The following is a 17,215-nucleotide window of genomic DNA, read 5'->3' on the forward strand; positions in this document are numbered from 1 at the left end:
AGCCTTCTTAAAATGTGGGAATGTGTTTCTGTTCCATATACACTCTGACAAGGTCTGACAGTTGTGTTTATTATTGACTATAATAGGGCTTTTTCCTGGTAGTGGGCTCGAGATGTATTTTCACTGACTTTCACAGAAAAGAAGTGATCATAAATATATGTAAGAGCCTCACGATGCACGATTTCTGTTACCATGGGGACATAATTGTAATAGCAGTCTTTTTTTTCTTAGTACATCATTGTTAACAAGAGATTGTATTTAGATTTGAACACATTCATCTTTGCAAGGACAAGCAGGGATCAGGTGTATGAAATGAGCAGAGTACAGCATAGCTAATAACAGACTTTAGTGCATCTTGTGTGAAAAAATATTATTCTGAAGAACAAGAGGGGGAGGTTGCATTTTCTCAAGTTATCTTATGAATTCCCATGATTCACTGTAGGTTTCACTCAGTTCAGTTATTAAATATAGCATAGAACTTAAAGTGCCGTTACATTTATTGCAAGTATGTGAAGTATAGTGTGTTGTTGCTTTATTACAAATAATGCTTGATTCTATTGTATTCCAGAGCAGACTCCCATTGAGAGGATTGAACCCTGAATTAGTGTTAAATACTGGCTCTAGGTGCTGATTATCATTGCCAGTCTGACACAAATAGGCATCCCAGCTCCAAACGCATGCTGGGATCTGGGAACTACCAACCATTCCACAGGCTAAGAGGGAATAATAGAGCCCCCATAGCTGCACTCCTTGATTTATTTGCCTAGAGGTTAGCTGCAAAACACAAAAGCTGAAAGGTCAGGCTGTTACACCCACATGTACCAGTAATGCCAGGACAGCATTATATCAAAAGATTTTACTCTATTTTTGTTCTTGCCAATCAACTTTAAGCCATATTTGACTTTTTATTAAGCCTTGCTCCTCAAAACATTCCTAAGTCATATGGAAATGCAGTTATAGGCATGTATATTCAGCAAACTGAAGTGGAAGGAAAGCGGATGATTTGTTCAAGGAGAGAAGAGAAAGTTATGGAAGAACAAGGAGCTGAACACAAAGCTGTCTCTGGCACACAGCTCCAGCAACAGCCTGCTGCTGGCATTCTATTTTTGTGAATAACAGCAACAGAAATTTCCACACCTGACCAGAGCATGTTGTCCAAGTTTTAGCATCAGTTCACATGCTGAAACTGCAGAACCTTTGAGGAACAGCAGAGCCACAAAGATGGAGGCATCTGACTAGGACGCAACCATGAGGAATAGCTCTGTCCACTACAAATGGACATAGTTAAAGCCAACTTCAGAGCACCAGTTATCAAAGTACCATTACTTATCCCAGATAGTCTCTCTAACTATACTATCTTATCTCCATCTTTCCAAGTGTTGGCAAATTAAGCAAGAAGGAGTAACTCCAAAATTTCTGTGATACATAACATAATCCATTATCCTTGATGTCTTGGGGTCTCTGTTCGATCTAGGATACAGCACAAACATCACCATGGCAATTAAAAAATTCCCTGGGGAAGGGTATAGTACAAAATACATTGCTCATCCTGCTGAATGTCCCTGCAGCTCTTGATACAGAAGTATTATAAAGACACCTTAATAACTCAGGAAGATAAGATGAATCAACATTACAGAAATTCTAGTAATTCCTTACCCTGCATCCTCTGAGGGACAGGTTTGAGAGTCTTCTCTTACAGGGTCTTCATTTTCAACTTTCCCTAAAAAACCATATAGTCCCCACTTCTCTTTAATGCCTGTAAAGAATCACTGACAAAGATACTGGGAAACCGTGAGCTTAGCTGAGAGGAATATATTAATGAAAACCAACTCTGTGTGTCTGTCTTCACAAATGCAACAAGCATCATGACTGAAATGTCAGAACACCTACACAGTCCTTCAGGCTGCTGTTTTCTGCAACACAAAAAAGAACATTTCTGTCTGGCAGGGTCAGAGTTGGTGTGAGCACTCCAAAATTCATAAAAATGTTTATTTGAATTTCTTAAGCTTAGTGAGGGGTTCAGTCAAACTTACCAGTGCTCATTATTTTTTCTGTCTTCATTCCTGCATTTAGTAGCACTGGTGGTAGTGGGTAAAAGGCCTGCTTCTTTCCTCTCAAATACTTAACCAACACAACTGTGTAGTTAGTTGCTGAGTGTAATTATGGAGATGCCAACCACAGAAATATGTTAATACTCACAGCTGAACACAGAAAACAAGCCAATAAAAGTCCAAAGTAGTAGTGCTGTATAATTAAACACATGCGTGGGTCCACCAACACGGTGGATCTGCACACAGTTATCAAGTATTCTGGCTACTCCACTATGAGGATCATATAAGCAATATGGAGACATGATTATAGGACATGCAAATATGGCTTCACATCACTACCAGAGGATTTTGGAGAGATGAACTGGATAAATATCATATTTTTATGTTGCTGCCAGTGAGCAGCAACATGGCTTCATGCCATGCTCCTAACACTTCCCAATTAGCTGTTGTTGAAGCCAGTGTTAACAGCCTTTCCTTTTTTATAAATCAGATTCTAGTTTCAGATAACAGGCATGAACATGCAAGCATAAGTGAGGATTACAACTGAATATATATTTACTTGAGGCTTCTTCTGGTTATTCTTGGAAAATAATCCTTTTAGTTTTGAATAAATTAAAAATTCAAAATAAATTAGTTGGCACATTAAAAATAAACTATTTAAGTAATTAAAATTCTAAGTGAATTTTAAAAGATTTCTTTTTCTGTGTAAGCACTTGTACATATATGCTCCCTGCTGCCAACCCATCATGAGATTTTCCTTTTTTTTTCTCCCCCTTTTTTGTAACTCAGAGATATATTTAGACTGGGAATGGTTGGATTGTTTAGTAGTCTATTCAGACAAACATGGTGAGGAGTTCAGGAGAAACTGTAGAAATCACATCTGTATCATCTAAATTTGAAGTAATTAACATTTGAATGTTTCTATGTTAATACACTGTTCGTAGATAGAAAAGTGTTTGCTTGCAATCCATTGACAAGACCTTTTTCAACCACTGTCAGCACTATCAGATTTGTAAATGACTGAAAACTTTTTACAGTGTGTGCTTTTCTGAGAGAAAAGCAAGCACTGTATCTGCACATGTCTGAGAATACAGCCCTGAAATGAAACAGAGAACGGAAACAGAATACCACCTACTCAATTGTTCTGGAGCCACAGCCCATCAGGACTACTATTTAAAACTATTAAACCACAACTGGTAATTTATTCTAGTCCCCAAGCTCCTCTGGTAACACAGTTGCTCCCAAGGATGGTGTTTAAGATTAGGTGCATTGCTTTAGCAGCATGTCCTGCTTTCCCTTGCCATCATCCCTGAAATTGCTGTAGCACTTTTCCTGCCAACTTGTGGACCGACACAGATCACATTACAGGAGCAGGGCAGAGCCTGTGATGGTTAGGTGTGGCCTGCTTTTCCCTAGATAATTAATCGAGCCCACATAATCTTCCCACAGCACTTCCAGAAGCCTTCGCAGAAAATAAATGGGTCCAGCAAGGACAATCACCTACATTTGAACTCCTTCCTCACTGCGCACTGACACTGCAGTCAGAGGCAAATCAAATCCAGGAAGAGCCAAGTCAACTCCCATTTTTATGTGCACAGTAAAACAGGCTTTCCCAAGAAGCACCAGATTTATATAGCACGTAATTAGTCTGTGTGTGCACCAGAACCACAGCAGACAAGCAGAGAGACTAGACTGCAGACAGAGTGCACCAGCTCATGCCACGGCTAGGACCAAACCTGCAGGTCTCCCAGGCTCGTCCCTGGGAGCAGGGGAGTAATTTATCAGGCAAAGAAGGTTTAACAATGCTGATCTAATGCTTTACTTGTACTTTATGGAGCCAGATCCTCAGCCAATGCAGATCAGAGTAGCTGCACTACCCAAGGAGAAGAACATGGCTAAAGAAAAATATGGGGCTTTCAAACATTTCATACAAATTTCCATCCATATTGGTCAAAACATTGGATATAAACTTGGGTATTAAGCAGTGACATGATGTATTGTCTAGTACTTGAATATGACAGAAATACTGTCATTTTAACTGTAATTTATATAGTCTTTTTTTTTAAGAGGAACAATTCTGAATATTACAGAGAGATTATTCATTTCAGTCCCCAAACCTCTGAGAATTAAAAGCTTTGTAAAAGAACAAGTACTAGTTGGCCAGGCCTGACTCCCAGAGTTTTTTAAACACACACAGTTTTGTGCTGTAATTTTGTTTTATTAGCTGATTACTGAGGACTAGTAATAATTACTAGGTGATATGACTTTGTAAATTCTGTTGTTGTAGTTAGAGGTCCTGTGTAAAATGTGAAAGTTTTATGTTCTGGTCCCTGTACTCTGCAGCAATCTGTCACAACAGAATCTATTTTTAGGACCTTAATCATACTTTTCAGAGTGAGAATGCAATATTTCTTGATCACAACTGGCATACTTGTAGATATCTACTCACTTTTAAGTTAATGGGGCATCCATGCCAATGTAGTTAGAAAACAAAGAAATGAAGTACTGAGCTTTCATGATTCATGCTGATTATTTATATCACAAAGGATAAGAAAGATGTTAGAGAAACTGCTTTGCTTTACTCATATTAAAAACCAAACAAACAGAAATACCCCAACTGATTTGCTTTACAATTCCAAAGACACCTCCTGTGGAACCAGAAAGCAGACCAGAAGTTCTAATGTTCACAGAGAGTGAACATCTCTAATGTCCTCCAGTTAACTATTATCACGAGGGTTTTTTATAGCCTTTAGTCAATCCTTTTTTCCTTCCTGCAAACTGCCTAAATTAGTTTAAATTCATTGCTTCTCATTCCATCCTACAGAATATAGACTGGGTTTAAAATATCTTTCCAGATCTAACACTCTTTGAGAAGACTAGGTAAAAGAAAGATGCTGAAGGAAAAAATAGTTTTAAAAGCCAGAAGATATTTAGAAGCATAGGAAAAATGGACAAATATCACAGAAATAAGGTTGCAGTTTCTCTTACTATATCAGCATCTCACCACAGTAGAGTAGGGAGAAGTGTTGTCTGCTTGTTTAACTAGATCAATTATCAGAATATTTTAGGCTGTTATTTGGAAAGATCTGTTCTTCATATTTCATGGGGTGGCAGAATACTCTGTTTCCTGTTATAATCCAGTAACTTTCATAGGTATTAAACTAACTAAAAATATTGGAAAGCATATCCTAGCACTGTTCCAGTTTTCTAAACTTTCAGATATAAATCATGGTAGAATGGAAATGGCTGCAAGATGAAAGTGAAAATGGTTTCTTCTTTTAGGACAGAGGGAATAAAGATCAAGCAGCAAAGTGAGAGGAAAATAAAGCTTGGAGAGACAACTTCTAATGTTCACAAAAGAATGCTAAATATTTCAAGAATAATGCAGATTTGATGAGCTACTGCCACAACAATTGTTTGCAAAGAGGCTGCTGAGGTCTGATAAACAGCTTAGGAACTTCTTTAGTGCCATTGCTCAATGAGCCTCTTGATTTGGCTGTTTTATTTGGCTTTCCAGATTATTTCTTTTTTTGGTGGTGGAGATGTTCGTTTTATAGTCTGTTTCTTTACAGAAGCTGCTCTGCTTCTTTGAATGACAGTATAATTTTCTTTTTCAAATTTCAAGATATTTCATATTACTGTCTTGCGTGGTGGGTCCAGGGTATTTGACTGCAAATACTGAGTTGCAGAGTCTTATGCAGCAGCTTTGCTAATCGCTGTATGTAAGTCATTGAAGTCAACTGTATCACTTACATTGTGTAAAATAAAACAAGGACAGAAGCCCTTGAATATATAAATCTAAGTCATCCAAGTAACCAAGGGCAATGTAGGATGAGCAAACCAAACTGACTGAGTTCAAATAAACATAGAAAAGTTTGTACGCTTTCATTTTTCCTTTGGTCTGCACAAGTGAGTTGAACAGCCTAAAGGAACAGGATTTCTTTTCAGATTCTGCTGCTGCTCACTACATACAAACAACCATTCAGCACTTTTCTTTCCCCTAACCAGAAATTTAAAAAAAAAAAAGGGAGAAACTGGAACATAAGCAAAAACTGTTGTGTAGTAAATTATTTAATTAGCTAATAAACATCTGGAGGAACCATGAAAGATTCCTGACTAAATGGTGTTATGCAACATAAGTAAGAGCTTGAATATTCATGCAGATAAATAACTAAATTTGATTTCTTCAATAAATTATTAAATGTTGATTCTTCTGCTAGTAAAAAAATATTATGAGTTGACAAAATGGACACATTCTTACCCACAAAATGTTTGTCACAGTAAGTCTTGCTACATAGTTATGCAAAAAATTGATACAGCTAACTGGGCAGTCCCAGAGGCACTGGCGCAAGCCAAAGGGGTAGGAACATGAGGCCAGAAGTTAGTAAGATCATCTCTTTGAGCAGCAGAGATCAGCTTAGGACACTCACAAAATGGTGCCCCAAATTCCACATAGAAAGTTGGTATAAAGTCTAGATTCAAACCAGAAAGCCCCAGAACATAGAAGTGTTTTCAACAATTGCAGAGTAAAATTGCTGAAATCCTTTAGAAAAATCTAAAACATATTAATAAAAACTAATATCAGAAAGCCATTGGTCTGATTGCAATGCAATAATTCTTCTAGTCTTAACTTTAGCATTTTTATGTTAAAGGGTTTTTTAACACTGTCTTGTACACTTCAACACTTATGAATGATTCTGATGTTAAAAGACTCTAGTCTATCAAAATATTATTAGTTCGTAAACATTTTGGAACAAAGATGATCTTTTCAGCTGTGCTTACATATCATCTAGCACAGGGAGAGTTGGACTGTGCCTACAATTATAGTTGATGGAATGATACAAAATAATACAAATATCTGCCCTCATACAGAGGCAGTACTGACCTGTCTTTGGTTCCAGTTAAGAAAACACTTAGGCATCAAACTCATCCAAATCCAACCAAAGTGGTCTGTGCAGTGGGTGTGGAACTGGCTGACAGGCCGCACCCAAAGGGTGGTGGTAAATAGCTCTTTCTCAAAGTGCCAACCTGTCACTAGTGGAGTCCCCCCAGGATTGATATTGGGCCCAATGTTATTCAACATCTTCATAAGTGATCTGGATAACAGCATCAAGTGTAGCCTGATGAAGTTTGCTGATGACACCAAGTTGAGGGGGGAAGCAGACACTCCAGAAGGGAGAGCTGCTCTGCAGGGAGATCTGGATAGGCTGGAGGAGCGGGCCAGCAAGAACCCTATGAAGTTCAACAAGGACAGGCGTAAGATCATGCACCTGGGAAAACATAATCCAGGAGTGCAGTACAGACTGGGATCCACCTGGCTAGAGAGCAGCTCTGTGGAAAGGGACCTGGGGGTCCTGGTGGACAGGAAGCTCAACATGAGCAAACAGCGTGCTGCTGCGGCCAAGGCGGCCAACAGGATGCTGGGTTGCAATAAAAAGGGCATCGCCAGCAGAGAGAAAGAAGTCATTGTCCCACTCTACTCAGTGCTTGTCAGGCCACACCTGGAGTACTGTGTACAGTTCTGGTCCCCGCTATACAAAAAGGGTGTGGACAGGCTGGAAGGGGTCCAGAGAAGGGCCACCAAGACGATCAAAGGACTGGGAAGCCTGCCATATGAGGATAGGCTGGGAGAACTGGGTTTGTTCAGCCTTGAGAAAAGGAGGCTCAGAGGGGATCTCATCACCATGTACCAGTACTTAAGGGGTAGTTACAAAGAAGATGGAGGCTCCCTTTTTACACAGAGTCCCATGGAGAGGACAGGGGGGAATGGACACAAATTGCTCTTGGAGAGATTCCGATTGGATACCAGAGGGAAATTTTTCACAGTGAGGACAGTCAACCATTGGAATAATCTCCCCAGGGAAGTGGTTGACTGTGCCACTTTGGACACTTTCAAGAGTCGTCTGGACAGGGTACTGGGCCATCCTGTCTAGACTGCACTCTTCCTAGAAAGGTTGGACTAGATGATCCCTGAGGTCCCTTCTAACCTGTGATTCTGCGATTCTGTGAAAGCCTCCAGAGGATGAATTATTTCCAGTGCATCCAAATATTTCTTAAAATGTAGTACTCAAAATTTTATAAAATTTAGGCTTTGAAAAAAACATGAATCTAATCAGGTCAAACCAATCCTCCTATTGTATTTTTACACCAAGACAATGTTAAATTCTAGTTTTGCCCTCAGTATTCTCTAAGCCCCTCCCAAACTTATGTCATCTGCCAATTTAATAAAAACATCACTTATTGCATCTTCCAGGTGAAATGACATTAAAACACTGGCTCAGTATAGATTCCTTGGGAATATCACCATGTAACTAAATCTCACCATTTTGACAGTGAACCATTGACAACTACTCTAAGATTTTTCTAACCAGTTCTGCCAGGGTTTACAAAGTAAACCAGGGTTTACAAAGGCCATATTTTCTAGCTTTCTGCAAAGAATGTTATTCAAAAAGGCTTTATTAAAGCCAAAATATGTACCTTGCTGTAAATAGTCAAGAAATCTGGTATACTTCAACAAAAGTATCTTTATGCCATGTACACAATTTTTTTAAGGAAGGAAGGGTGCCTCAAGTTTCTAGAAGTGGTTTTTAGTGTTTTTCCCAAGTTGGAACATGGGAAGTTCTGCTTAGATGCTAGGAAAACGAGTCTACCATGATGATAGTTGAACACTGAAACAGGTTGCCCTTCCACTTTGTGGCAGTGTTCAGCGCTTGACTGGACACAGTCCTGAGTAATGTGATCTATTTAGACATATTTGGAGCAGGCAGGAGGGTGGGCTATATGACCTCTTGAAGCCCCCCTCCAAACTAAAATAATACTGTAGGATTCTTCTACTTTTTTAGATAGCAGTAAAAATTGACTTTGACCTATCACTGTTTATCTCAATGTATTCCAGTTCTTCGTGCCCATGTCTCTAAGCAGTAATTTGCATTGCAAATGTATGATCACTTTGCATTAATTTCTAGCGTTTCATCTTCTGACTTGGGAATGGAATTCCCTCAGACATGTTTCTCTTAATTGTGTTAACTTACAGTAGAAACAAGTATGTCTACTGTAAAAATGTCAGGCTAGACACAAAACTAATACCTTCGTAATCACTATATTTGTTATTCTGTGCCATTGACTGTTCTGCGTGGGATGTATCAGAGTATGAACAGCACTGCTGCTGTGTTTGTTCCTGGTGTTCATGCTAAACCAATAGGTAGCAGCTGAATATTCTCCTCCAATGCTGTTATTGGGATGGATGTTATAAGAGAAAATAAAAAAATGTTAGAAATGTTTGCCTCTACATAGTGGTGGCTGTCATTTTATCCAGTGTGGAAATTATATAATATCAGCATAGTTCAAGGATCTCTTTCTCAAAAATGCATATGCTGGGAAGTTTTTCCTACGCATAAGTTAGGTTCATACTCCACGCCAACACTGAAATACTAGACAGGCAGAGGCCAAAGACTAGCTTTCTGTGCAGGTAGTAGGGTTTCCACGAGGTGAGATGTAGAGAAAAATAAGTACTTTCTACATCGTATTCCTTACATTTTTTTACATTGTACTGAAGTATGACCTTGACCAAATATAAATATCCATTAACCCCTCTTCCTCTCCAGCCACTAAGGTATGCAGATACCCTTAGTATTTGTCTGTTAAGATTTTTCTTCTGTGCTTATTCTTAAATTTGCTTTTGTTTTCCTAGGTCATATATTTCCAAACATTTTCTAATTCAGATCCAGAGAGATGTTCAATATACATTGCTTTCCTGCAAGGAGTTCTGAAACAAGATTTCAGCAAATCAGAGAGGAAGAAGTAAGTTATTTTTCATTTCTTTCATCTAATTGCTTGGCATTTCCCAGTTCAAGAAAATTGAGACAAATAATTATAAAATTCAAAAGAAACCTCTTATTCCATCTTGTGATATTATAATAACTCAATGTTCTTGAAAAGCACTTCAGGCCAGTTGGCTATCTCCACTTTGTTTTCACTTCAGGATGATTTAATTGCAAGATTGTTTGCAAAAGCTTAAAAGCAGTGATTTTTCTGTGAAGGAATATAGAGATAAGGTGAACTGAAAGATACCTAGGATCTCTCTCTTGAAAGTTCTTACTAACTTGAGACAGAAGGGTTTTGTTAATCTTCTCCTTTCAAACCTCTTTCCTTCTGTTTCACCCCCGATCCTTTTTCACCTTAATTCTACCTTTCTTCCAAACTCATTTGCTGTCTCTCGGGTCTACTGTGAATTCCCACTTCTCCTCTAAGCACTCTCTCAGTTTCCTAGCTCTTCTCTTCATTTATGTGTCCCCAAACTATATTTTTCTCATGCTGCCACTGTTTTCTCTCCCCATTTAGCAACACTTTGTATAATTTACCATGCCAGCTTGCATTCTCATTAGACAGTTCATTAACTCTATTTTCTAGTGGACTAAACTAAGTTGGAGCAATTGGCACTTATGCGTCCCTCATTATGTAGTCCTGATACTAGCATGCATATTAATATGCAATACCAATAAAAAGAAAAACATCTGCAAGAATAGGATAGAAATAATTGCTAGTTTTAGAAGGAAAGGGTTAAACTAAAAATCTAAGGTAGAAACATCCACTGTCTTTGGAAAAGATTTCATATGGAGTATCCCCTTTCCTGTCGGCAAAGTCAGAGTGGAATGGAAGAGACTTCAAGTAAGGAATAGCAGCAGCCAGGATCCAGCCTGCCTCAATCTCTTCTGGCAGGGATTTGACAGGTCTGCTCTGGATAGGTCTAACTCCTGGTACAGGTGGTGTCAGCTGGGAAGCTGTTAATGTGAATATATTAACTACAGGAAAGTATGATGGTGACATGTTTTGTTTCTAGCTTGTTAAGCCAGTAATTGTTATTGCAAGTAGCTGTCATTCCTGCCAGCATTTGCTTCTTGTTGACAATGAAGAAAACATATTTGTTTTATAGTTTTATAGTTTACTTCATGGTTGGTTTCTTTCTTTGCCTGTCAATCCCAGATCTCTGAGAAAGAAATACAATCAGTTTTATTGCCAGTAGAATAAGCTGTAACTAAACTGCCAGTACAAAAACTATGGCTTCTTACTGATTATGAAGGGATTATATTAGCCAAGACTGCCAGTCATTGACTATACCCAGACTGGCTAGTGATCTGTGGATATTTGCCCTTCAGTTTATATGGTTTTTAATTAAACTTGACAACTCCAGAGAAATTAACCCTGTGAAGTTGACAGCCTGCTGGCCTTCAGCCATTGCATCTCCAACAGCCAACTGTTCATACAGTAGTCAAGGACATGGTTATAGCCATGTCAGGAGTGTGGGGAAGAGAGCACCCCACTATTAACTCATAGAAATGCAAATGAAACATTCACAATATAGATGCAATTTAAGTAGGAAAAAGGTCTTCTGGGCATTCAGCTTATTCTATTCAGGAAATGTTTTTGATGACATAAAGAATGCTTCTATGAGCTGTTTAATCGCTATAAGGGTTTGGCCATACAACAAACCTTTCCCAGTGGTTACTACTTAAAAACACATTAGCTTAACATATTCAGGCCAAATGTGTCTATATAAGTGACACCAGAAGTGCAATTTCTGAAAGCTGGGGAAAAAATTGGTCTGTTCACAGACCTGTTCTATTTTGGAACAGAGTACTTTTTCAAGCTCTGTGGTTCTGAAATAATTCTGAAATTAACTGTATGCAGTGTAGTGCTAACAATAACAAAACCAATCAAAGAAAAAACCCAGAGCATCAGAGTTTTTATCCTGGTTTTCAAAATAAATCGAGCAGTAGAGAAGTGTTTCCTGAATGCACAGCTGTACAAAAAGAGTTGTACAAAAATCCTTTGAAGGGAACTATACTGTCCCGTACCAAAGCAGATGTTCCTTCAGTAGCTGTGAGAAGGCACATACTGCAGCAGGAACTCATTTCCCAAAAGGGAGCTACAGAAGAAGGCCTTGTAAGCTTAAGTCCGTGGTTGGAAAGGCGTTTTATTGAAGCCTGAAGCTCCTCAGTTGGAGCACCTCATACTGTGCTGAGTTCTGCAGAGATACATTAAAATGTGGAGTTTTGTTCAGGTGTTCAGTTTGAACAGGCCTTGAACAGACCGGCAAAGCTTTCCTGAACAAATTGGCCTGTTACTACCAAAGATAAATATCTAACTAAAGCCAGAGATACACAGAATGTATAGCTACAACTGAAGACTCTAGCCAGTATCAGCTGCTGCAGAAGCCACTAAGGGGCCTGATGCACTGGAAAGACTAGCAAGACCAAAGCTCCATCACACAGACAATATGGGGCCAGAGAACCAAGTGGTTATTTCTGCCCTTTCCTCCACATTCCCTGCCATACATGCCAAGAGACCTGTGAAGGTTTGAGCCAGCGAGAGTAGCCCAGATGGGGACCTTCAGGCATTCAGCCCTTTGCAGCACTGTCTGTCCCATGCTGTCCTTTGCTCTCTTCATCTTCCTTCTCTCACTTTCGTCTGATCTGCTCTGTCCTCATGACTCCTCCTGACTCCCACTGCCCTTTGAATGCCTCTTTCTTTGTGTTATCTTGACACATTCTAAAGGAATTCAATTAAAAGATGATTGCTGAAATTATCCCTTATTAATACAGTATCATTTATTCCTTCTGTGTTGTTTCTCACTTCTATGCTTTTTCTGTTGCCTCTGATTGTCCAAAGGCATTCTTGCTTGCTTGTCTATTTAGACTGACTCTTTGTGCCAGCAGTCACCAAGTACTTGTGTCTGCAGAGTGTTCAGTGCGAGGAGATCCCCTTTTTTCAAAACCCCTAAGTCCACCCATAAAAAACATCATCAATAATAAAAGCTTGCCCACATACAGTTAGTAGGATGTTAGTGTCATCTGTTATATCAGCCCACTGGTACACGCTTTCGTCTCATGTCAAAGTTTTGGTCTAATGCCGGCTGTCCTCTCCTAGCTCTCAGGTGCCCGTGCAGTACAGCCACAGTCTGCATAAAGTTCAATCTGCCAGCACCTTTTGAAATTGTTGCACTCTACATAACACATATTCTTCCCTCACCATCATTCAAAGAATATATGACTCCATAGAGCTTCTGTTCTGCTCGTTGGTATTACATATATTAAAACTCAACTGCCATAGGTAAGGATAGAACTGACCTATTTTGCCTGTTGGCTTTAGTGGCACTAACATTGAAACAGCTGACTGCAACTGTCTACTCTCACTTTAGCAAATAGTAAATATCACAGTGGAAATACGCATCCTAGTTTTCACCTTAGGTCAAATAAACCTAGACCTTGCAAAAATGTGCATAGAAACTATGAGCATTTAAACCTGCAGAGTTCTCTCTGTGTGTGCTGACCTTTAGATACTAAATGAACGGTGTCTGGATTTTGGCAATCAGCAGCTTGTAAGGGAACAGAAAGCAAGCCATTTGTCATGAATAATCCCATCTTTCTTTTTTTTTTAATTTTGTCATGCCTCAAACTTTAAGCATCTGATGGAAATATAATGGCATTTTGAGGTTAACTTCTAGTTTTAAGTAATTATGTTCTTTATTAGTGGCCATAGCTAGTTGAATTCAATAAAAATGAATACTGTAAACCCACTTACATGTAGAGTTTGATTTCTGTACCACTGTGACAGAGTGAAGCTTAAATTACTCATATCTGAACCCATAAGATCCTACAGTGCATTTTACAAGCCTGCCAAGCACTGCAGCGGAGTTGATATACCAAACAACAGTGGTTGCAAATAGAGCAGCTAAAATTTAAGCATATAGAATGTAGCAATCTTGTCTAAATAAGAAATAATATAACTTAGATTTTGGCCAGGACACCTCCTTCCTCTCCCCCGTTCCCCCTTTCTCCAAAAATAAGAAGCTCTTTAGTGACTACCAGAAATCAAGAACTTTGGGTTTGCATATCCCCCTAAGACTACACTTCTTGTTGGTTCCAAGTACAGTTAAGGATTCAAAAGGCAGTGTGCAATTTGAGCTTCACTTTAAATATTTCATACTGCTAAGAAAATGGGGAAATACTGACCAGAGATCTAAGAAATAAGCAAACTTTACTTTTTTTACTTCTTTAAAAAGGCAGTCAAAATTTGGCATTGTATCTTGAATTATTTGTGCTTTCCAATGTCTTGCAGTCACAAAATCTCAAAATGGAGATTTGCTGTCACACATCTCCATTATAGGAAGGGAAAATCCACCTTTTATTACTATTAAAGATATTTAAACTTATTTAAACTTAGTTATTAAAGTTATAAAAATAAACTACCTAAAGTCATTAAACTTATTTTAAAAAATCGTTTCCTAGGTTACAGACTCACCACATCCATGATCTGCATGAGGCTGAGAGTGAAATAGACAGTGAGTGGCTGGGAATCATTTGCAACTGGTCGCTCCAGAGGGTTGTAGTTTTTCAGCAGCTCATTGTAAAGCTTCCTTTGGAACTCTCCTTGCAGGGACTCTTCAGGCAGAGGAATAAATACATAAATAATTAGGATTCTACACCAGAAAGTTAAAGCTAGGACATGCTCTTTTCCTGCTATCAGCCATTGTGTATCTATTATTTTACCTGCTGCATTACCAGAAATTGTAATTGCCCCTGTAACTCATACAATTCAATTGCTACTACAACAAAATCTTACCACAAATGTATCACTCTTTCTTTTCATCCCAGCCTGTAAGGGGGATTCCCTCTTTGGTAATTTCTTGGCTGCCCAGGATTGATAAATTCTAAATGCTGATGATGCTTTGTCAGCATGTGCACCCCTTGGTCCAGCAGTAAAAAGTGATGAAGAGGAAATACTCTACCTCTATTTTGGCACCTGTCTGGCACAGCTATAACCAGAGAGGCAGAACAGAAATACCGCAGAGGGCATCAGCAAGACAATAGGAGAAAAATGGCATTGCCATTCAGGTTAGACTGAATCCTGCTCTCAGACTGCTTCACATAGAGAACTCTTTGGGGCAAGTACTCTCTGTTTTGTTCTCTGTTCATGCAGCTATGAATAAAGTGGGGGTACAGGGTTCCTGGCAGAGGTGACTGGCACTACATTAATACACATGGTAACATTCAGGGATTTGTGTCCTTTTACACCTCAGATCCGGGGGGGGTGGGGTGGGGGGGTGGGTGGTGTGTGTTATTCTGCCATTTTTCTGTGGAAGGAGAGGGAGCAGGTCCACATGGATGGAGCAGAGTACAACAGGGACAGAGGCAGTCTGAGAACCAAAGGAAATCTGGGTCAGGGTCGGAACAGGTTGCAAGCCCTGCCTGTCCACACTCCAGACGGACTTTCCTCTTCCCTATTTTCTAGTCCTGAACTCCCCCCACAAAAAGCCATGGTCTCTGCCCTGAAGCAGCTGCCATTTAAGTGCTCTGACGGAGTTTGCTCCCCCGTCCCCGCTGCCCTGTCCCTTCCCGGCCGCTCCCAGCGCTGGCAAGCCGACCCAGCGGACCGGGACGGAGGAGGGCCCCCAGCCGCAGCGACAGGACGCGGGGCGAGAGCTGCAGGGGCCGGGGACCCGCCGTGCTGTGGGGGATGCGGGGCAGCTGTTCCTGCCCCGCCGCCCCCCGCCCTGGTTGCCGGCGGGGCTCGGGCTGCCCGCAGCTCGCGGGACCACGCCGTTCACTCACCGCGCACAAGCCCCGCCGCCGCCAGCAGCCATACCGCCAGCTCCTGGAGGCCCATTCCGGGAGACCCAGCGCGGCGAGGGAAGGTGACAGCAACAGCAGCAGCAGCTTCTCCCGCCGCCAAGCCCCACCAGCTCCGAGCGCAGCCGCGTACCGGGCCGCTGGGAGCTGCTAGCGCCCCGGGGACCTCCGGCAGCTCGGCCCCTTCCTGCACCCGCACCACAGCTCGCCCTCCGGCGCTGCCGGCTCTGGCGGAGCGGAGGGACGCTAACGGCCCGCCTCCGCGCCCTGCCTCTTCGCCTGATGGATTTTCCTCCCTTCCCTAATCCTGGAGCGTCCCTGGGCCAGAGGGGAGGGAGCAAAGCCGCCCACAGACTGTCCCCAGAGCCCTGCGGTACGCTGGGAGAAGCGGCCCGGCATTATAGCCCGGAGAGCGGGGCTAGCCCCCTCCCCTACTGGGCAGCCGCAGCCCGCCCTGCTCCCGCGGGGCCTGTCCCCGGGGCCTGCCACTACCGCCCTCTCGCACCGGCTGCGGCTGGGCGCCGGCCGCTCCACTGGGGACCGAGTCCCGAGGAGCCAAGGCTGTCCCGGCGGGACGGGGAGCCACCGCCCCCGGGCGCCGCGGGCAAGGCACTCTGCCCGCGCTAGCCAAAAAGCCAAAGGGCATGGGGTGGCTGAGGGCCGCGGAGCCGCCCCCCCAGCTCCCTTCCCCTCCTCAGCCCAAGGGCTCTGTTGTTCTCCTTTGCCATCAGCAGCGGCTGTTGCTGGGAAAAGCGTGAATTAGTGCCGAGGGCTGCAGGGTGCCCTGATCCGCATGGCTGCTGCCTGGGGAGAGCCGGGCGGCGGGTGGGAAGACAGCCAGGATGGGGATCCGGGGCAGAGCCAGTCCCTGCTGGCCTTAGCCTGGAAATTGACTTTGCTCACATTTTGGGCAAGATGGTGTTGCACACATGGCTGTTAAATCCCCAGCAGAGGTGCAGGGCTGAGGGCTCAGGTGCTAGACGTTTCATCCATATACGGGAAAAACAACCATGGCTGAGGGGCATTGTGCTTAGTGCTTAACAAACACATGACTGAGTAAAATGATGCCCAAGCTCCTGCCTGGTGTAGATACAATGCACCACAGTTGGAAAGCGGGCCTAGAAAATTGTGTGGTTCCCATTTGCAACTTTAAGCACATTTTTGGGGCCATGCATGGGTTATTTCTTTCAGTGCAAATCCCTGCCCTTCAAATCCAGTTGCTCCATTACATGAATGTCCTGGGCAGCTGCATTTAAGGGAGACTGGTATTGAAGTGTCCTCATTTGCAAGGGGTAGCTTGTTTTTCAGGTAATCCAGCAAACAGAAGTTTATTAGTCCATGTTAATTCTCAGCTTAAAAAGTCCAGGTAATCTCTTTTGGCTGAAGCACTGACCTAATTTACGTAGCCACTGTTTAAATCTTTTAAAATGTTGAGCACAGATGAAACCGGGGGCAACCCAGGTAGCCCAGCACATTGGTGCATTGTGTTCCAGCAGTAAAATGCAGGAGGACCAAAACATTCCCCTTTTCAAATGA

The 17,215-nt window shown here is 41.7% G+C and overlaps 1 protein-coding gene across 2 annotated transcripts in view; it reads right to left on the reverse strand.

Moving 5' to 3' along the window:
- The window catches only part of CHRFAM7A (CHRNA7 (exons 5-10) and FAM7A (exons A-E) fusion), a 53,137-nt gene extending 37,330 nt beyond the window's left edge, over nt 1-15,807 (reverse strand). Inside the window, exons 1-2 of one of the 2 annotated variants that reach the window (XM_075100210.1) lie at nt 15,662-15,807; nt 14,352-14,491 (exon numbers count right to left, since the gene is read on the reverse strand). In XM_075100210.1, coding sequence (XP_074956311.1) covers nt 14,352-14,491; nt 15,662-15,716 — 195 coding nt within the window. In that variant the 5' untranslated portion in view covers nt 15,717-15,807. Of the gene's footprint in view, nt 1-14,351; nt 14,492-15,661 lie in introns of those variants that run through there. The other variant, XM_075100211.1, reaches the window with a different exon arrangement.
- Nucleotides 15,808-17,215: the final 1,408 nt, after the last annotated feature.

Source organism: Phalacrocorax aristotelis, chromosome 7 (assembly GCF_949628215.1).
Source record: "Phalacrocorax aristotelis chromosome 7, bGulAri2.1, whole genome shotgun sequence".
NCBI lineage: Eukaryota > Metazoa > Chordata > Aves > Suliformes > Phalacrocoracidae > Phalacrocorax > Phalacrocorax aristotelis.